Source organism: Chenopodium quinoa, unplaced genomic scaffold, assembly GCF_001683475.1.
Source record: "Chenopodium quinoa cultivar QQ74 unplaced genomic scaffold, ASM168347v1, whole genome shotgun sequence".
In the NCBI taxonomy this organism is placed as follows: Eukaryota; Viridiplantae; Streptophyta; class Magnoliopsida; order Caryophyllales; family Amaranthaceae; genus Chenopodium; species Chenopodium quinoa.
The window spans coordinates 1503815-1526933 of NW_018742541.1; the positions used below are offsets into that span (position 1 = coordinate 1503815).

General features: G+C 38.0%; 1 protein-coding gene across 1 annotated transcript; it reads right to left on the reverse strand.

Annotated features, from left to right (window-relative positions):
• Positions 1–413: 413 nt before the first annotated feature.
• LOC110720223 (protein FAR1-RELATED SEQUENCE 5-like) lies at positions 414–22629 on the reverse strand. Its single transcript, XM_021899229.1, has 4 exons — positions 22539–22629; positions 18391–19215; positions 614–745; positions 414–454 (listed from the first exon to the last, which is right to left on the reverse strand). The coding sequence occupies exons 1-4, from the start codon at positions 22627–22629 to the stop codon at positions 414–416; spliced, it is 1089 nt and encodes a 362-aa protein (XP_021754921.1).
• Positions 22630–23119: the final 490 nt, after the last annotated feature.

A 23119-nucleotide genomic window follows, 5' to 3' on the forward strand; every position in this document is an offset into this window, starting at 1 on the left:
AAACAACATAGTTCCTGGAGACAGACTTGATATTTACCATGATCGTGATACCATTTACATTAGAATTTTTAATGCTGATGGTACTGAAAAGCTTCCTAATGAAGCAGAAAATGGTAGCAATGTTTAAGTTTTTTAATATTAAGATTATGTTTGTAATAAATCTGATTTTATATCAAAAATAATAATATCTGTATCAGATATTAAACTATGATTATCAGAAATAATAATATTTGAATCTGATTATAATATGTTGTTCATTGTAAATTATCTTCATGAATTAGATTATTTTTGTCATTTATTAGATTTGTTTTGTTATGAATTAAACTCTGTATGTCAGATATTAAAATATTTTAATCAGGAATTAAGCTGAATATTTTAGGAATTTGATTGTATATTTCAGGAAAAAAATTGTTTCAATCAGAAATTAGATTGAATATATCAGGAATAAGATTATCTAGGACAGGTATTATACTATTTAAGTCAGCTGTTGCATTTCTATGTCAGGAAATTATTTATGTTAGTAATTAAAATATTTAGTTCAGGAATAAAGATATTTTTATTTTATACTAAATAAGAAAGTAAAAAATTTTAAAATAACAAAGTATGTACGTACCTGATTCATTCTCATCCCATATCCTTGATTTAGCAAGCTTGGTCCAACGTTTCAGAATGTATCTCTCTGGTATAGAATGTATGTTGTACATTTGCATTATCTTGATAATGTGAAAGCACAACAATCCAGTCTCTGTGAAGCACATACAAGAACACATAAATTCATTGTTTTGACAGTGATATATGACTTGATAGGTGTGCATATAATCTTCATCAAGAGAAACATCAAAGAATTTGACGTATTGCATTGAAGTTGGCTTTTCCTTTGCATATGCTCCTAGGCTGGTCTAAAACTCCAACTTAAAATCCTTGTATAAGTTCAGAGTATAAACTTCAGCAGCGCGTTTCAAGATTTTTGTTTTTGTTTTTGGTTTCTCAGTAGTACATCTGAAGTTGCCACTCTTTTTAGTGCTTCTCCATCTTCTAACAGTAGCTTCAAATATATGGAAGAACTCCAAAAGTTTAGTGGTTCTGTTAGCCTTAAATGAAATTGCTCTGTTTGTTAATTCTACTCTTTGAGATGAAAGGATTCCCGCAGAGAAAATATCCTTGCTCAAAGCAGTGCACCATTTTTCTCGTAGCCCGAACAACCTATCAAACCACTCTTTTTTTTCTAATCTATATTTTTGAACCATCTTGTTTTAGACATCTTCGAATTCTGATTCTGAATCACACCCACTTAAGCACTTGTGAAACATATTCTTGAATTCAGGGTTGTTTTTTAAAGTTCCAAAGTGTGATACAAAATTCTTTTGCAAATGCCATAGACATAGCCTATGTCTTGAATTTGGATAAACCTGTAACAATCAAATAATTTCATTTTATAGTCAGATATTAGAAAAATAATGGAAGAAATTAATAAAATTTTGTCAGGAATTAAAGAGTCAACGTTAGATATTATATAACTCAAGTTAGTTATTAATCTATTTTTGTCAGGCATAACAATTTACTATTCAGGAATTAAAGTATTTTAATCACATATTAAACAAATAATGTCAATTATATATTTATTTTCTTCAACAATTATAGAAGAATTTGATATATTTTTATCAGTGTTTAGATTATATTTATCAGGAATTACATGATATTCATTAGGAATTATATAGTCAGATATTAGGTATATAATGGCAGTAATAAATAAATTTTTGTCAGGCATAACAATTTATTAGTCAGGAAATAGAGTTGTTTAATCAGATATTAGATAAACTAAATCAAGTATTGTAGGATTTTTTTTCAGGGAAAACATTTTTAATACAGAAATTAGCACATTTTGTTCATATATTAGACAACTTATATCAAGCAAAAATTTACTAGTGTTTGACTTTACTTAGAGTTGCTCTCAGTACTTTGTGGTTTGGATAAAGATATTCAAAATAAAGATATTTAACATGAAGATATTTACCAACTCTTTTGGATAAAGATGACAAAAATGTAAAAATAAGAATTATTCGTAGAAAATTTTTCTAAAAGTAAATTATTTTTTTAATCTCTTATATTTGTCTATAAAACCAAGAATTGGTCATACATTTTGCATGTTTGTGCTCCTGTATATTCTCTCTCCTAAAACATACATTTTTTCTTTTTTCCTCAATTATGGAAAACAATTCTCAGTCTTCTACTTCATCAAACGACCCAGAAGAAAATGTTTTTGATAATTTTGAAAAGAGATTAAATTATCTACTTGAGAGAAGAGACAGAGTGAAGAATGGGTTGATGAAGCTGTATGAAAATTTTGAGAAGAACAAAATCGAAGAACTGAGTAAGAGAAAGAGGGTTAAAGAAAAATTCCAGGAAGAACAAAACAAAAAAAAGAAAGAAGACGATCAACAAAAGAAGAAACAAGAAGAAGAAAAAGAAGATCAAATGAAAAAACAAGTTTAAAATCTTTAAAAGATGATTAAGATTCTAGGGTTTTGTTTTTTTGTTTTTTTATTTTATTTTGATATATTATATTTTTCAAAATAGTATATGAAATCAAGTATATTTCAGTAATGTACTTTGATTTTATTTTGGTTTCTCATGTATTGCCTTTATTTTTTTTAGTAAAATACTTGTTGGACAAATATTAGTATATATAAATTTTCATATAATAGGTTATTTTTTTCAATAATTTTAATATTATTACGTTGGAAAATAAAAAGCCAGGAAATGATGTATTGATTGATTTAAAATTAAATTACTTTGGAAAATGCACAGTAAAAACTGATATAAATAAAGTATTTTAAAGTCATACTCCCAAAAAAACATCATATTCCCAAAAAAATCTATATACCCTTTCATATTTCTCTTCTGTTTGTTAAAAAAACCATTCATTTCTAGTTTATCAATTTTGTTAAATTTTATTCAGATATTAGATTAATAATGTCAATTATAATAATATAGGTATTTACTTGTTAGTAAAAATTTATATATTTAGTCACATAATAGATTTAAATTTTCATATAACGGTTTAAATTTATCAGAAAATAGAATTATAAACAGTAATTGTATAACAATATTTTATGTTAGGACTGAGTATTATTACGTGGGCAGATAAAAAGTCAGGAAATGATGAATTAAATGATTTAGAATTTAATTTCTTGGGAAAACGCGCAGTGAAAACTGATATAAATAAAGTATTTCAAACATCATACTTTAAAAAAAAATCTATACACCCTTTCATATATCTCTTCTGTGTGTTAAAAACAACAATCCATTTCCAGTTTTTCAACAAAGAATATTTATCAGTTTTGTTCAATTTTTATTCGAATTCAAGTATATTGTAAGATTTGTAACGTAGTATTTCAAATGGATCCAATAGACGACCCTCATTACATGGCTGCTCTAGAGGATGCCCCACATGCATTATTTGTTCCTGAAATCTTATGCATGTATATTTTTCCTAAATGCACCCCTCGTGCGCAAGCGATGTGTAATTGTGTTTGTAGGCATTGGAATGAATTATGGTACTTAAATACTTGGATTCCTCATATAGTTAGATATAGGCAAGCCAGTAAAAGGTGGTGGCTTGCAACTGATATTATGAGGCATAATGGATATGGCTTTTGTTTCGGGGTTTTCTGATGTCCTGCGGGAGAGTTACAATTCCGAGACTGGAACCGGACGCCTGTACCTGCAAAATAACGGAGACTCCTGAGAGCTCCGCCTCCAACGGTCAAGTTAGTACCTGATTAAGGAGTAATTAATACGGAAATTAAAGTAATAAGATCTCTCTAGGTGAGAGTGTTTAATGTTGGTAATCTGCGTTGTTAGTGAGGTTAGCCGGTTATTAGTGTCTTCCGTAACGTTTCTGTTCTGTTCCGTTCTTCAGGTGAGATTAATTGCTTGATCCCCTTTAATGAGGATTAATTAAGTATTTATAGTCTTGAGAAGCGTGCCACTCTCTAGGTTTAAGGTTAACCTAGGGCTGACCGGGCCTCTAGACAGGATTGGGCCTTGTTGGCCGGTTTTCCCATTTGGCATGGGTGGACACGTGGCGTGTCTCAATTGGTCCGTAGAGGACGTATCTGTGATTGACACGTGGCAGGCTCCTATTGGCCTTCGTGAAGGACACGTGGCGGAACCTGGTTGGTCCACTTGTCAAACGGTGATTGGAGGATAAAAATCCCCTAATCATTTGCCCCTCACAGGTGGCGCGTGACTGGTCACGTGTCACCTGTGACAGGTGTCGCACGGTGACAGGCGACGGCCTGCTACAGGTGTCACCTTGCAAATGGCCGAGAGATTTTCCCGCCCAAATTTTGAATTTGGAAGCGACCCTTCGCCTTCTCACTTTGCCTATATAAGGAAGTGCTGACTTCGGTCATTTTCACATTTGAGAACTTTGCGAGAACATTCGGACCCCTGAACTTGCTCTGACATTTCGGACCTTTTCTGCCTACCGCCTGTTCTGACAAGCCGACTGCACCGGATTTCCAGAACTTCATCAACCGTCACTCGTTCAGGTAACTCAGTTCTCTTACTCTTAATTTTCTTTTTGTTTTTTGAAATGGCACCACGGAAGCACACGACACGACCTAAGTTAGTGATCAGCCGGTCACCGGGGACGGCTGAATCTAGGACTAGGAGTGCCGCCTGCCCTTTTCTGGACCCATCTTTGCCCTTTATATAAAGTCCGACTGTATCTGTGTCTATGCAGAACGTGATGGCCAGAACAAAAAAGACTGCTATGATCTCAAACTCAGACGGCTCCTCCCAAAGGGTGCTCATTAGTGAAACATCTGACCAAGCGCCAGATGTAGAAGTGAAACGAGGCGGCTGCCAAGCCGACAGTTCTGAGAGAGGGGTCAAGGTGGTCCCTTCCCATTTTACCGTTGATATGTCTAATTTTCCTCCTGCTCCTTCTAAGGGAGAGGAGGCGGGCCCCTCTGGGAGAAGGGAGGAGTCGTCCTCTTCGGACTCGTCAGAGGACGAGTCCGAGTCCAGCTCTTCTGGCCACACTTCTCCAGGCTCAGAAGAAAGAAACAGCCGCCTACAAGAGGCGAGGCTTTCTCATGCAGTTGAGAAGGGGGACAATTGGGCGGAGCCGTCCGCCTCTTACAGAGAGGAAAACACCCCCTACTACTGCATGGTACCCCGGGGCCGGATCGCAACCATGCAAGACAAAGTGGAGAGCTTTATTGCTAACCACAGAATGGGCCCGGAATTTTTACTGTTCGTGCCGGATCCAGAAGACACTGTCGTCTGGCCGGCTGGTACCAGCTATGATGACGGCTGCTTTGGCTGCTATGTGGCGGCCATCAAAGCTGGACTGCGCTTCCCATTACATCCGACTGTTCAGCGGATTTTAGATGGGTATGATTTGGGGTTATGGCAGTTAGCCCCCAATTCTTGGGTAAACGTACTCGGCTATGTGGCCGGGTGCGAAATGTACGGGGTGGAGCCAAGCTTTGAGGCTTTCGCCCACATGAACTATCTCAGCCGGACCCCTAAGTCGGGAGGTACCGGCTGGTATCAATTAACAAGCCATAGGGGCTACCTCATGACGAGAGGTAAGGCGAACAAATGGAAGGATTGGCGGAACACCTTCCTTATCATCGAGGGTTCAGACACGGAGCTGAACCAACGCTTTAACAAGTGGAATAGGGATCCGCCTCTTCTCGCAGGCGGCCGCAGCATGCCACCTGTTCCCCCAAAGGCTAAAAAAGAGATCCTATACAAAGGACTCTTCAAAGTAGAGACTAGGGTGAACTCTACTTCAGGGGTACGAGAGCAAGTACCCCTTAACTGCGTCCCGAGCTTCAAGTGGCTCTATGACGAGTACTTTTTGGCCGCCTGTGGCCTCAGCAGTCGGTGCTCTAGAGGTAGCCGGCCTGTCAAATACTCTGTTTTTTCACGCTTTGTTTACTTGGGATCTTTACTAACTTTGCTGTTTATTTTTTGCAGCTGACGCCATGAGTAAAATAACAGCATCCAAGACTGCGGCGGCCATGTTGCGGGCCTCTCTCATGCAACAGTCTTGTACCGACTCCCCCAACAAGGGGGCACCCTTGGTAGGCTTCGAAACTCTTCCTCTTTTAGGAGTTGTCTTATGCATATACTAACTCTTCCTCTTTTCAGTCGGGCACTCCAAGAGCTTCTTCCTCGCAACAGCCGGACCCCAAGGCCCGGAGGACGACTGTTGCAAGCTCTCCTGGGTCTTCCAGGAAAACAGTGGCGGCTGAGAAGCAGCCGGCCACTTCTTCTAAAACCCCGGCGGGGCCGCCTAGAAGTATGGACAATTACTTGTAAAAACTTTTACACTTGCTTCCTTCTTGACTAGGTCTAACTTGCTTTTTTACGCTTGATGCAGCCGGCCCTCAGGGGCTTGACTTGGTTGAGGTAGCCAAGTCCATGATCAAAGTAGTTCCTCCATCTGAAAGGGAGGCGGTCAGGGGTGCCGGCACCCTTGACCTTGATGGGATTGCAGGGGTCCTTGCTGAGGTATACTTTTTGAGTATTTGAATTCCAAGACGCCTGTTATCTTTTTTGTTTGGAAACTGACGCCTGTTTTTTTTTTGTACTTAGGCCCTGCTCCGAGTTAACAGCCTTCGCAAGCCGCTTGATCGGAAAAACAAAGAGGTAAAGGGTGCAAAAGCTATGGCCGCCTCTAACTGTGATAAGGCAATGTTTCAAATTGCCCAAAATGAAGTACTGACCATTGATATTCTTTATTATCAGGCACAGGCTACCGCCGCTGTTCGGGCTCAGTTAGAGGCGGCCCAGAAGAAGAATGACGAGCTGGAGGCGACCATCACAAATCTTAAGGCCGAGCTGAAACCTCTTCGCCAAAAAATGTACTCTTACGAAGCCATGGAGAAATCCTTGGCCAACGTAAAAGAACGCCTGGTGAGCCAAGAGAAGAGTCTTACCCAAGAGCTCTCGGAAAAGGCCGAGCAAGAGAAGAAAGAGCTCGTCCGGGAGATGATGGAAGACTCCGCTCAAATCCAGCGCATGACCTGGGGCCGCCTGTTCCCCAACGCCGACTTTGCCTCTTGGGAAAGAACGTACCGCCAGTGTTCGGAAACATATAATCAAGAGATCCTGGCGGCTGCTGAAGAAGAGGCGTTGGGAGATGCGTTGGAGGAGGAGGAAGAGCCGGTTGTGGCGCTTGTGCCACTTGGGGGTAAGGCATCAAAAGAGGATGCAGCTGAAGCCGAGTCCAGCAAGAAGAGTGCTGACCAGGCGGCAGCTGCTAATACTGAACTGCCCCCTTCTTAAGCTTAATGTATTCTTTCCACGGCCTGCGTGCCGTTTGCTTTGTATTTACCCGGCCAGAGGGCCGGGGCTTTGAATATTTTGCTGGTCTTTAATGACCGGCTTATTTTTAATCAAATTTTTGTTTTGCTTCAAATTTGTCTAAGTATTCCATATCTAATATCCCATTGTTCACTAGACCGACTGTTGTACATGGCCGAACGTTGCAGACAGGTACAAATAGTAAGTACGCCGCCTATGCCCCTGGACGACTGGTTGTCTGTTTCCAGGATAGACGATCAGTCGGCCATTTATTCAATCGGTATTCGAACTATTTTGTCTGGATCCTTTTTAGGCAGGCGTGCCTGTCTTTTTGTAATTTTAACCAAGTAGGAAAGTGGTCTGACCAAGTAAATAGAATATTACCTAGTCGCCAAGGAATTAAGTAAGTAGGATAACAAGCGGCGGGTACCGATTGTTTCCCTTTATTGCCAATGTTGGCTTTTAACTCATAATTTGTTAGCCTAGCAAGAGTAGTGGTTGAGAGTCCCTGTTTGTTAAAAACAGGCGGACGACTCATACCTTTTAGGCTCCATACTAAGTTTGAGTGACTATTAAGTTAACATAGGAGTTACTTAGTCTTCGTCACACTCTAGATTGAATAGTAGAGGTACCAGGCGGCGGATGCCGGCTGATCCTCTTGATTTGCCAATGTTTGTTGGCTATTAACTCAATAGGTTACCTATTAGGAATAGGGGTTTGAGTGCCCTTGTTTGTTAAAAACAGGCGGACGACTCAAACCTTTTAGGTTCCATACCAAATTTGAGGGAGTGACTATGAGTTAACGTTGGAGTTACTCAGTCGCCGTCACTTTTGTTTGAGAAGTAGAGGTACCAGGCGGCGTAGGCCAGCTAGACCCCTTGATTCGCCAATGTTTGTTGGCTATTAACTCAATAGGTACCCCCTGCATTTATCCCAAGTAATACAGGCGGTCATCTGACTCAGATGTCAACTGCTACCACTTGTTTGGTTAGTGATAGAGTTATCCTTGTCTCAAAAACGGCTACGTGGTTGCCCTTGGGGACAGTCGTATAGGTGCCGTGTAATTAGTTTATAGAACAATGTTCCACCCAAAAGGGAGCTGCTCTCCGCGACGAATTTCATCCGGAGGGATGCCGCCGGACGCCTGCTATGATGTTGGGACAGGTCGTATTAGTTTTGTAAATTTGATCAGTTGGCTTGGCGCCTGGTCTGATCATTCGGCCTGTGGCCTTGGTAAGTTCTTGGTGAACGTAGGTGCTAAGTAAAAGAAGGGTAGCCGCCTGTTAGGCACAGGGTCGGCCAGGCCCTAATCTTTTTAGCTAAGTATTGTGAGTAAAATACTCAATGGAGAGTAGCCGACTGTAAAGGTACAGACGGCATGCCCCTCTGAAGATAGAGTGAAAAACTCAATGGAGAGTAGCCGACTGTAAAGGTACAGACGGCATGCCCCTCTGAAGATAGAGTGAAAAATTCAATGGAGAGTAGCCGACTGTAAAGGTACAGACGGCATGCCCCTCGTAATACAAAATTGAATAGTAAGTGCAAACTTTTATTAAGTAGCTCTTTACTTTACATCATTCAGAAGAAATATTTTTTAAGATTATCTACATTCCAAGTTCGAGGCAACGGTTGTCCGTCTGGTGTTTCCAGACGGTAGGTACCGTCCCTGACTTCCTCATAGATTCGGTAGGGTCCTTCCCAGTTGGGAGTTAGTTTGCCAGACTCATTAGCCCTACCAACTGCTTCCATTTTTCTAAGTACAAAGTCCCCCACTTTGAGTGGACGCCTGTGTACTTTTTTGTTGTATGATCTAGTCATTCTCAGGCGGTAAATTTCATGGCGCAAGACAGCATTGCCCCTCCTTTCAGAAAGTGAGTCTAATGCCAGGCGCATGGCTTCCCAGTTTGCCTCTTCGTCATATAGCATTACTCGAAGAGTCGGCTCGTAGTGTTCTATTGGAAGAACAGCTTCCGCACCGTAAGTTAGGAGGAATGGAGTTTCTCCAGTCGCCCCTTTTTCAGTCGTCCTAATGGCCCAGAGAACATGTGGTAGTTCATCCGCCCATAGGCCGCCTGCTCGTTCAATCTTTTTCTTGAGACCGTATGAGATGATTTTATTAAAGGCTTCTACCTGGCCGTTTGCTTGTGGACGGCCGACAGATGCAAAGTAGTGTGCAATTCCTTGGTCTCCCAACCAGCTTTTGAGAACAGGCGTCTCAAATTGGGGACCATTATAAAAAACCATAGACATGGGAACCCCGAACCGAGTGATGACGTTTTTCCAAATGAATGAAATTACATCTTTCGTCTTGATTCCCTTTACAGCCTCCGCCTCTACCCATTTAGTGAAGTAGTCAATGGCAACAAGTATGTACCTTCTGCCGCCTGTAGCAGGCGTATATGGACCCAGAATGTCCATGCCCCACTTAGCAAACGGTAGTGGGCTGTGAATGGTAGTGAGGTCAGTAGCCGGACGGTGAATTAATTTGCCAAACCTTTGGCACTTGTCACATTTTTTCACCATCTCCATTGCATCTGCTTCCAAAGTAGGCCAAAAGTAGCCCTGCCGCCTTGCCCTTTGAGCAAGCATCCTACCACCTATATGAGAAGCACAGTAACCAGAGTGAAGATCATCTAGTATCTCTCGTCCCTTTTCAGGAGTAACACACTTTAAGAAGGGTTGAAGGTACCCCCTCTTGTGAAGTTCTCCCTTAATCATTTCAAAACAGGTGGCTCGTTTTTTCAGTGCTGCCGCCTGTTGAGGATCATCCGGCAGTGTACCGTTTGTCAGATATGCCCTGATTGAATCCATCCAGGTTGAGCTTCTGTCTAGGATTCCAATAGGGTTTTCCTCGATGCTTCTCTTCTCCATTACTTCCCAAAAAACAGTTCGAGGAGTATCGGAGGAGGCGGATGATGCTAATTTTGACAGTGCATCCGCCTGGTTGTTTTCTGATCTCGGCACTTGGATCAGATGGAAATCCTCAAGGGAGCCGACTGCTTGTCGGGCCGCCTATAAATACTTGATCATGGCCGGATGGGTTGCTTCGTATTCGCCATTGTACTGACTCACTATCAATTGTGAATCAGAACAGGCGTCTATTTTTCTTGCCCCTGCCGCCTTGCACATGCGGATCCCGGCTAGTAAAGCTTCATATTCTGCCTCATTGTTTGAAGCCTGAAAACTGAAGCGTAGAGCATACTCGAACCTGTCGCCCTCTGGAGATTGACATACGACGCCTGCTCCACAACCATTTGAAGTAGAGCTTCCGTCCACATATACCTTCCATACTTGGTCTGGAACTTGAGAGTCAGGAGGACGAGTCATCTCTACAATAAAGTCAGCAAAGGCTTGTCCTTTCACTGCTTTTCTAGGCTCGAAAGTAACTTCGAGGCTCTGTATTTCTATGGCCCATTTGATCATTCGTCCTGACGACTCCATGATGGTAAGGGGCCGCTTGATTGGTTGGTCTGTATACACGACGACTGCATGTGCCAAAAAGTAGGGCTTCAATTTTTTAACAGCCATGAAGAGTGCAAGACCAAATTTCTCCACTAGGGGATACCTCAACTCGGCATTTTTCAGTACGTGACTGACAAAGTAGACCGGGTGCTGACAGTCGTCCCTTTCAGCAAGGAGAACAGCGCTTAACGCATGATCAGAGACGGCCAGGTACATGTAGAGATCCTTTTTGGGCAAAGGGCTGACCAGCCTCGGCAAGGAATGCAAGTGAACTTTTAATTTCTGGAAGGCGGCCTCAGCATCCGGCCCCCATTCAAACCTTGCCTTTTTCTTAATTGCCTGGAAAAAGTATAGGCATTTGTTGCCTGATCGGCTTAGAAATCTTCCCAAGGCCGCCAGACAACCTGTTAACTTCTGAACCTCTCGGATGGTACGAGGCGACTGCATGTCGATGACCGCCTGCACCTTCTCAGGGTTCGCTTCTATTCCTCTCTGATTGATAAGGAATCCGAGAAATTTCCCAGACTCAACTCCAAATACACATTTCTTGGGATTGAGCATGACATGGTGCCGCCTGAGTGTGGCGAAAGTTTCTCGGAGGTCCGTCAGATGATCTTTCTGAAGTTTAGTCTTGACAATCATATCATCAATATATGCCTCGACGTTTCTCCCAATCTGATCAAAGAACACAGTGTTTATCATTCGTTGGAAGGTAGCCGGGGCATTCTTAAGACCAAACGGCATGACCGTGTAACAGTATAACCCCTGATCAGTGACGAAGGCCGTCTTCTCCTGATCTTTCTTCCATAAGGGAATTTGATGGAAACCAGAATAGGCGTCCATGAAACTCATCAAGGCATGGCCGGCTATTGAGTCGACCAGATTATCAATTTTAGGCAGAGGGTAACTGTCTTTGGGGCACGCCTTGTTTAAGTCTGTGTAGTCTACACACATTCGCCAGGTGCCATTCGGCTTTTTAACAAGCACCACATTTGCAACCCAGTCTGGGAAGTAACATTGCCGAATGAACCCTGCATCAAGTAATTTTTTAACTTCGGCGGCTGCCGCCTGACTTCTTTCTTCGCCATGGTTCCGCTTCTTTTGTCGTACCGGCTTCTTTTTCGGATCCACAGCGAGTTTATGTACCGCCAGATCAGGACTAATGCCTGGCATTTCATGAACTTCAAATGCAAAGATGTCCTTGTATTCTTTCAATAGGTTGTGAAAGTCGTCACCAAGGTTTCTCAGAGCAGTCGTCCCAACTTTGACTGTTCGGTCAGGACGTGATTCGTCTAAGATCAGGTCCGCATGCTCACCAGCCGGCTGAGGGCGGAACTCATCCGGCCGCTCCTCTGCCAATGATTGCTATTTTCTCGCTTTTCTTGCGGACTCTGTCTGGGACGCCTTTCTCTTTTTGCCGCCTGCTTCTTGAACAGGCGCACTCTCCTTGACATTGTCAAGGTCTGTTTTTTCACCACTTGACCCAGTGGCCATAACAGTGGGCTTGACATCCGAGAGATAGCACTCTCGGGCCATCCTCTGATCTCCCCTTAGGGAGCCGACTGTTCCATTATCCCTCTCAAACTTGAGCAACATAAGAGACGGGATTATAACAGCCTTGGAATTATTCAGGGTTGGTCGACCCAGAATCATGTTGTAGGCCGAGAGTTCCTCTACTACTAGGAACCGGACTACCATGTGTCGTCCTTCCCCTTTTTTGCCCAGGCGAATGGGTAAATCTACTCGTCCCAGTGGGTGGACGACTCCTCCTCCAAACCCTATTAAAGGGTGGGAGGCCGGATGTATGCAGTCAGTCTGATATTTCAGTTTCGACAGACATTTGCTGCTGATGAGATCTGAGGAGCTCCCGGTATCTATGAGGATTCGGCCAACTCTCTGGTTGGCCACTTTACATTCAATAACGAGAGGGTCGTCATGCGGCCCCCTTACCCCTCCTAGATCCTCTTCAGTGATGACAATCTCAGGAAATGTATATTTGGACGGCCGTTCTTGGTGAACGGAATTTACATCTAACCGCCTTATATTATCTTTGTTGCCCCTAATAGTGGGGCCGCCTCCTGAGAAGCCGCCTGCAATGGTGTAGACGACTGCATCATCTGTATCGGAGCTGTCGGCCTGTTGATTCTTTTTGGCCGACTGCTTTTTTGAGGAAGTGTTCCCCGTAGATTTCTTGACATAAGTGTCAAGATCACCTTCCTCAGCCAGGCGGTCTAGGTACCGCATGAGACTGATGCAATCATTGGTGTGATGACCAACGTCATCATGATAAGCACAGATTTTATCTTGGTTCCGGTTGTTTGCAGAACCCTTCATGGGGACCGGCTTCTCAATTGAGATCCGTCCCTTTATTTCTTTTAGGATAAACTGGTTATCCTTGTTAAACACATACTTTGGGGAGTATGGTTTGAATTCTTTTTTCTTTTTCTGGGCCGGCTGTTTAGAGGAATCAGCCGCCCAGACCTCTTTTCTTTTCTCATCTTTGTTAGACGACTGTTTCTGTCGTCCTTCTCTTTTGTCGAACCTTTTCCCGTCCGACTGTTTTATCTTACACAGATCAGTCGCCTGTATATAGGCTTCTGCTTCAATCAAGGCCTCTTGAAGAGTCGCCACCCTTTTTCGAACCAAATCAAATTTGAAGGTAGACCCGTCTTTGAGACCTCTAAAAAAGTCAGTATAAGCTACCTCATCCGGTAACCCTTGAATCTGTATTCTCATCAGGTTGAACCGCCTGATGTAAGAACGAAGCCCCTCCTTCTCGCCCTGCTGAATTGTTCCCAAATCAAGGGTCGTTTTCTTCGCAGGGATGTTCATGGCGAAATTGGAGGCAAATAAGTAAGCAAGCGTCCTGAAGCTGTTTACACAACCAGTCGGCAGGTTGCCAAACCATTGCTGTGCGATTCCCTTGAGAGTCGCTGGGAAACACTTGCACCAAGTGGGATCATCCAACCCTTGAAGGTACATCAGGTTGGTGAATGCCATCAGATGGTCTTCTGGGTTAGTAGTGCCGTCATAGGCGCCTACTAGTACATTTTTTACTTTGGCCGGCTGAGCGGCTTCAGTAATTTCCTTGGAGAAGGCCGACGGCTGTTCACCAAGTCTAAGCAACCGTAGCTGCCAGTCCATAGGTTGGACGTTTTTTGCTGCAGGTCCACCAAATGGAGGTGGCTGCATAAAATACTGTTGTTGCGGCACAAATGGTAAGTTTGGTACCGCCTGGGCACTATGAAAGCCGGACTGACGGGAGGTGCCGCCTGACTGACTCTCATGGTACGACTGAGTATGCCTCATCGAGGCATTTCGCAAACTGTCTTGAAAGTCTGAAGTAGAAGCCGACTCTGACAATCGGTCACTCTTCTTCTGCTCTAGCAGTAGCCGAGCATCTGTGAACGTTTGATTTGACCCGTCCGCCTGAATATGACGAACCGGTTTCCTATTTCCTGTAGGATAACGGAATTTTGTGAAATCAAGGGCAGGTGGCTCCCGCTTCCTAGATTTAGGATGAGGAGTCGCCTCTCGCCCTTGAACTGGCTTCCTCTTTAGTGAAGTGGAAGGTTTCTTGGCCGACTGCTCCTTGACTGAAGCAGGCGGCTTCTTGTTGATCAACTCTTGAATCTCTCCCTTGAAGTCCCTCATGAAGGTCATGAGTTCGTTCCTTGTGATGGAAGCAGACCCATCAGTCGGCTGTTGCCGAGCAGGCGGTGCGCCTGCTGGCTCGCTTCCTGTTTGAAGATGCTCCCGTTCCCTCCTTTCGGTATGACGGGTACGTCGGGCCCTTAGGGTCCCGTCTGGAGCTGTATGAGTTTCAACTTCAAATTCACTTTCGGTGTCATGGTCCGACTGAACTTGAGGGTCGTTTAGGGGACGCCTCTCTTCAGGAGTCGGTACAGACTTGGATGCCATCTCTGAAGTACTCTCCCCACAGACGGCGCCAAATGTTTCGGGGTTTTCTGATGTCCTGCGGGAGAGTTACAATTCCGAGACTGGAACCGGACGCCTGTACCTGCAAAATAACGGAGACTCCTGAGAGCTCCGCCTCCAACGGTCAAGTTAGTACCTGATTAAGGAGTAATTAATACGGAAATTAAAGTAATAAGATCTCTCTAGGTGAGAGTGTTTAATGTTGGTAATCTGCGTTGTTAGTGAGATTAGCCGGTTATTAGTGTCTTCCGTAACGTTTCTGTTCTGTTCCGTTCTTCAGGTGAGATTAATTGCTTGATCCCCTTTAATGAGGATTAATTAAGTATTTATAGTCTTGAGAAGCATGCCACTCTCTAGGTTTAGGGTTAACCTAGGGCTGACCGGGCCTCTAGACAGGATTGGGCCTTGTTGGCCGGTTTTCCCATTTGGCATGGGTGGACACGTGGCGTGTCTCAATTGGTCCGTAGAGGACGTATCTGTGATTGACACGTGGCAGGCTCCTATTGGCCTACGTGAAGGACACGTGGCGGAACCTGGTTGGTCCACTTGTCAAACGGTGATTGGAGGATAAAAATCCCCTAATCAGCTTTCATAATTCAATGGTTCGAGATTGGGCTGAATTTCTGGATGGGTTGCGATGGCTATTTAGGGATGAGGAAGATATGTGGAGTAAGAAAAGAAAGAGAGAGGAAGCTATTCAACCTGGAGGGCCGCAGAAGAAGAGTAGACTAGCTTAAATGCCCTGTAAATATGTTTTTCTTTAATTAAAAAACAATGTTTTGTATAGAACTGTTATGATCATATATAGTTAAAGTGACAGTGTTCATTTGCTTTTGTAAGGCATTGTCATAAGTATGACAAAATATTATGAAGAAATATATACTAATTTGGACTTATGCTTTTGTTTTTGTTAATTTTCTTTTATGTACATAATGTTATTCAGCTATTATTATATTAAAGTCAGATATAAAATGATTATACACAGATATTTCTATATTTTAGACAGGAATTAAATATTTTCAGAATTAAATTAGTGTTATTTGATTTATCAGTTATTAATCTCTTTTTGTCAGAATTAATAATATTTTAGTCAGTTTTTAAATTATTTTGATCAGAAATTACATGAAATTTTTAACTCAGAAATAACGTTGATGCATAGTAATATTTTTAACTCATAAATAAGCTTAACTTAGACATGAATTAGTTTTTATTAGTTAGTTGTTACATTTTTGGATTATCTTTTTCTTATGCATTATAATATTAGTCAGCATTTAAAGTAATCTCTTTTTGTCAGGAATAATAATATTTTAGTCAGTTTTTAGATTATTTTGATCAGAAATTACATGAAATTTTTAACTCAGAAATTATTTTGATGCATAGTAATATTTTTAACTCAGAAATAAGCTTAACTTAGACAGGAATTAAGTTTTATTAGTCAGTTGTTACATTTTTGGATTGGTTGATTTATGTTAGTCATAATAATATTTTAGTCAGGAATTAATGAGTAACAGTCAGATATTATATATTTAACGTTAGTTATTCTTGTATTTTTGTCATGCATAATATTATACTAGTCAGCATTTAAAGTATTATAGTCAGATAATAGATTAATAGTTTCATATAATAGGAATTAACGTGATTTAAGTTATTCCATTGTATTAAAAATCAGAAATATTATTATTTCTTTCACGATTATTATATTTTTACTCAGGTATTATATTATTAAGTGCAGGAAATAAATTATATCTCTCAGAAAATAATTTTGTTGTGTTTTTCTAAAGAGTGATAAAATTTTATTCAGCTATTATTATGTTAAAGTCAGATATAAAATGATTATAGACAAATATTTCTTTATTTTGGACAGGAATTAAATATTTTCAGAATTAAATTAGTGTTATTTAATTTGTCAGTTATTAATCTCATTTTGTCAGGAATTATAATATTTTAGACAGTTTTTAGATTATTTTGATCAGAAATTACATGAAATTCATAAGGAATAACATGATATTCAAATACTTTCTTCTTATAGTCAGATATTAAATAAGTAATTGCAGTAATTAATATATTTTTAGGTATTAAAGAGTCAAAGTCAATTATTTTATATATCATATCAGTTATTAATCAATTTTTGTCAGGCATAACAATTTGTTAGTCAGTAATTAAAGTGTTTTAATTACATATTAAATATATAATATCAATTATAAAATTTATTTTCTTCATCAGTTTTAATATTATTTTCATCAGATATTACATGATATTTATTTGATATTAGTAAAGTTATAGTCATTACTTAGACAGAAATCAAATAATTTCATTTTACAGTCAGATATTATATAAATCATGGCAGTAATTGACTTATTTATGTCAGGTATTAAAGAGTTAAAGTCAGATTATTTTATTTGATACTAAACATATCCTAATATAAAATATAGAAACTGCTTACCTCTGGTATGGCGTTGCTCATTGCAAGATCTTGATCAGTGAAGATTGTTTTTGGTTCAATTCCACACATTGACTTTTTGAAGATTGAAAGCAGCCAAACAAATGTATCGGTCTTTTCATCGGTTATGAATGCACATCCAAACATTGTTGTTTTCCAATGATTCTTTATGTGGAATGCTAAACATCGCCCGCAAATCTCCACATAAAGCCCACAAACTTATATTGAAGTTACAATATTGCCCTTGACCTTAAAAAAAAAAAACACAACGTCAATAAAAATCAAAGTACGGGGATGTCGAGGCTCGTGGCGGCAAGGTGGTTGGCTTGTGGCGGCAAGGTAGTGGTGGCTCGTGGGGGCAAGGTGGTGGTGGCGCCAGGTCCGGCAGCCACGTCCACCGGCCTGGCGTCTGGGCAGGACGCCCAGCCACGGTGAGTGGCGTTTGGGACAGGCGCCAGTCACTGTGGCTGGGTGTCCTGCCCAGACGCCAGGCCGGTGGACGTGGCTGCCGGACCTGGCGCCACCACCAGCCACGGGCCGTCCTGGCCAGGCGCCCCAGCTGCCTTAAATTTTTTTTTTTTAACTTTTTTTTTTTTGGAAAATAAGAAAATTTTTCTAATTTTTTTTTTAATGTGTTTGATTTTTTTTATAATAATTATTAATTTTATGTGTTATTTTTTATAAGTCTAGTATATATATTTTTTATAAAATCAAATAAAAACATAAATGTCCACATCCTAAATAAAAACATAAATTTAATAAACATAATTTAAAAAAAAAAAAAATAAAAAAAAAGGCAAAAAAAAAAAAATTAAAAATTAAGGGCGGCGTCCAAACCAGACGCCAGTGCACTGGTGGTGGCGCCTGGCCTGGACGCCAGTGCACTGGTTGAGGCGCCTGGGCTAGACGCCAGTGCACTGGTTGTGGCGTCTGGCCTGGACGCCAGTGCACTGGTTGTGGCGCCTTGCCTGGACGTCCTTGCCATGGTTCCGGCGTCCAAACTAGGCGCCACCTCGTTTTCCGTCGAAGACGACGTATCTCCGGCGACCCTCGCCTCTCCGGCCTCCCTGGGCAACCCAGTACGACTCCACATTTGTTAGATCGAGATTTGTTCACTTTGGGTACGATTTTAGAAATGGGCAAAATTGTCAAACCATGTCTAATTTGTGGGCTTTATGTGGAGATTTGCGGGCGATGTTTAACAAATCCCTTGTTTATACCAACAAATGGAGCACATATCAACCCATATTTGTTTGTTCTGTATGTTGTATCGAAGATTAAAACATCACCAAAAGCTTTGAAATCTTCAAGCATTTGGGAGTCACGCCAAAAATATCTCACAACATTATTTTCTTCTCCAAATTTCAATCTATAAAAGAATGAGGGATCTTGATCTGCTCTTTCTTGAAGAGTGTCTAACACATTCTGCATGTCTCCACCTTCAACCATACTCATTTTCACCCTTGATACATAATTAAGGTGATCTCTCTTAGTATGACCTACACATTCTTCTCCTCCAGCTTCATTGCTTATATAATTATAAGCATCCATTGGTTTAATACCACTCTCAATCATGCTCTCAATTAGTTCACCCATTGGCGCTAATATTTGCCTTTCTGATCTTAGATGATGTCGTTGAACTGCTATAACCAATTCATGATTATGCTCCAACTCATGTGTAACAACTTCGAAATTTCCTTCTTTGTTTTTCTTGAAACGAATATGGGCTTTATATCCAGTTCTTGTCTCATTTACCTCCCTATCTTTTCTCTTTTTTGCATCAGTTTTACCCAATAAGGGTATTTCCACAGTATTTTGTTCAGTTGCTATCTTCATTTTACCCTTTGTATATCGTTCCTTAGAACATATTAAATAAAACTCATACATTTTATCATTGGAATCTCTTCTCTTTGTTGATTTTCTGACACTGAAACCAACAGATCTTGAATGAGCTTTGTATAACACATATCCCTCATTGTAGTTTGATACTGTATAACTTGCTAGACATTTACTTATGTTTTCATCCTTGTCATATTTGTAATAATCTGCAACAAAAGTATACAAGTTGTCATTTATCATCATATTTGTAATTATCTTCAGGAATTAGATTAATTTTGTCATTTATTAGATTTGTTTTGTCAGGAATTAAATTCTGTATGTCAGGTATAAAAATGTTTTGATTAGGAATTAATTTGAGTATATCAGATATTAAATTGTATATTTCAGTAATAAAATTGTTTGAATCAGAAATTAAATTGAACAATTTTATTAATTTAATTTTAGTGACAAAAAATAGTCAAAATATTACTCAAAAAATAGACAAAAAATTGTTTGTATTAGAAATTAGATTATAGTAGTCAGGAATAAAATTTATATTACTTATGAATTACCATGTCTTGATCAGAAAATAGATTATTTAAATCAGGAATTACTAAATACTAGTTAGGAAATAAATCATCTCAGTCTTGTTTAGGATTATATTAATCAGGAAACAGGTAATATTGGTCAGTAATAAAGTTATATCATTCAGAAATAATAATATTTGTATCTGATTATATGTTGTTCTATGTTCATTATCTTCAGGAATTAGATTATTTTTGTCATTTATTAGATTTGTTTTGTCAGGAATTAAATTCTTTATGTCAGGTATAAAAATGTTTTGATTAGGAATTAATTTAAGTATATCAGATATTATATTGTATATTTCAGTAATAAAATTGTTTCAATCAGGAATTAAATTGAATAATTTTATTCATATAATTTCAGTGACAAAAAAATAGTCAAAATATTACTCAAAAAATAGTCAAAAAATTGTTTGAATTAGAAATTAGATTATAATAGTCAGGAATAAAATTGTCTAAGTCAGGAAAATAGATAATAAAATACTCAGGACATAAATGATATAGTCAGGTTTAAGAAATTATATTCAGAAATTAAAAAATAAAATTATTGCACACAAGAATTAGAATTTGAAAAGTCATGACCTTCCCTCTTCTAAAACATCAACACTCAAAACACTCAAAAAACACGTAAAATCATTTAAAAGACATAAAATTAATTGAATAAAATTAAATGTATTTACTAGAACCGAGGTTAATTATAAATGAAAAACACATATTTGAAAAGGCATGACCTTCCCTCTTCCTAAACTCTGCACTAATTCACGTTCTAAACACTATATATAAGATACCACAGTGTACAAGAAACTATATTAAGGGAAAAAAAATCATATAAAAATATAAATTGCTTCAGTTTGAATTTTAATCATTTTTATAAGAATATAACTACTGCGAACTACTGCTATTACAAAAGGTATAATTTTTTTCATTCTATGATCTTACATTTGTTAGTTTATTTTATTTTATTTTGTTATGATTTATGTGTTTTTTTTTTTTTGGTTAGATGGCTAATCATATTCCACACCCAGTTGATGCCTTAGAAGATGCATATCCAGCATTAGATGTTGAAGAGATATTATGCATGCATATTTTTCCTAGGTGCACCTTCAAAGCGCAGACAATGATTAATTGTACATGTAAATATTATAATGAATTATGGTATTACAAATTTTGGATTCCAGAAATAGTAAGAAGAAATCAAAATTTAAATGAATGGTGGGTTGCATATGACATTATGAGGCATAATGGTTATGGTTTTCACAATGGAATGGTGCAAGACTGGGCTGAATTTCTTGATGGATTACGTTTAATTTTTGAGGAAGAAGAAGCCAACAAGAAAAAAAGAAAAAGAGAAGAGGCAATCCAACCAGGAAGAGAGGAAAAAAGAATAAAAATAGATGATGTTATTAGTAGTTTATGTTCAATGTTTTGTAGTTTATTATATTTGAATTAATAAACATAACATTTCTGTAATATGTAATTTATTTTTAAATTTTAATGATTTTATTTTATTTTTTGTTTTGTATGACGTTATTAAATTATTATATGTTTTTTGAAGTTTATAATACTCGGGAATTAACATATCTTAGTCAGGAATTAGATATTTTAGATCAGGTATTACAATATATTAGTCAGGAATAAAATTAACTCTTTCAGGTTTAAGATAATATTAGTCAGGAAACAGATAATAATAGTCAGTAATTTTATTATCAAATATATATATAGTAATTAAATGTTTTTAAATTTATAATACTCAGGAATTAAGAAATGTTAGTCAGGAATTAGATAATGTTGTTCAGAAAGCTGATAAAGATAGTCAGTTTTAGTATAATAATATTCAGATATATCATAGCATATAGAAATTTTATTTCTTTTATCAAATCAGAAATTTTTTTCTTGTCAGAAATTACAATATATTAATCAGGAAATATATTATTTTAGTCAAGAAATAGATAATGATAATTATTAATTATAGGAATTGGAAAGAAAAGAAATAATATTAAACAGGAAATAGAAAATGATAATCAGGTTTAAGTTAGTAATAGTCAGTTTTAAAATAATTATAGTTAGGTTTACATTATTTTCACTAATTTTTTTTAGGAAATAGATTTCCATAGGAATAAAATTAATTCAGTCAGGATTCATATAATATTAATCAGGAATTATATTGTCTGCAACAATAAATTACAAAGCATTTAATAATAAACATAACATTTCAGTAATATGTAATTTATTTTTAAATTTTAATGATTTTATTTTATTTTTTGTTTTGTATGACGTTATTAAATATTAAATGTTTTTTGAAGTTTATAATACTCAGGAATTAACATATCTTAGTCAGGAATTAGATATTTTAGATCAGGTATTACAATATATTAGTCAGGAATAAAATTAACTCATTCAGGTTTAAGATAATATTAGTCAGGAAACAGATAATAATAGTCAGTCATTTTATTATCAAATATATATATAGTAATTAAATGTTTTTAAATTTATAATACTCAGGAATTAAGAAATGTTGGTCAGGAATTAGATAATGTTGTTCATAAAACTGATAAAGATAGTCAGTTTTAGGATAATAATATTCAGATATATCATACATATAGAAATTTTATTTTTTTATCAAATCAGAAATTTTTTTCTGGCCAGAAATTACAATATATTAATCAGGAAATATATTATTTTAGTCAGGAAATAGATAATGATAATTATTAATTATAGGAATTGGAAAGAAAAGAAATAATATTAAACAGGAAATAGAAAATGATAATCAGGTTTAAGTTAGTAATAGTCAGTTTTAAAATAATTATAGTTAGGTTTACATTATTTTCACTAATTTTTTTTTAGGAAATAGGTTTCCATAGGAATAAAATTAATTCAGTCAGGATTCATATAATATTAGTCAGGAATTATATTGTCTGCAACAATAAATTACAATGCATTTAATAAATTTACAGGACATAATATACCTATTATACTTGCAGCATCTTCATCTCTTTCTTCATCATCTCTTTCTTCATTTATATTGTCTCCTAAAATTACATTATCTGCTGCATTCATCATTAGTGTTAGTATATTTGGATTTCATTCTAAAATTATCAAAAAACTGGATTCAAATTAAAATTTATTTTTCTGCGACATGTAATATATACAATTTGTGAAATATAAATTAATCCTGATTTCAAATTCGATTGGAATATAAATTAATCCCGATTTCAAATTCGATTGGAATATAAATTAAGCCTGATTTTCAAATAAGTCAAAATTAACTACGATCTGAAATTCGATTGGCATTGATTGCTTATAATAAGTCGAAATTAACTCGAATTTAAATACGATCTGATATTAAATCGAAATTTACTACGATCTGAAATTCAATTTGGCTTGCATGCAAATTATAAGTAGAAATTCATATTTCAAATTCAAGAACTATATAATTTTGAAATACAATCTGAAATCATTAACTATATAATTTTGAAATTCTTAAATATGATTCGAAATTGCATACAATCAAAATTATAAACTAAATTGTACCTTTTTCAGCAGTAAT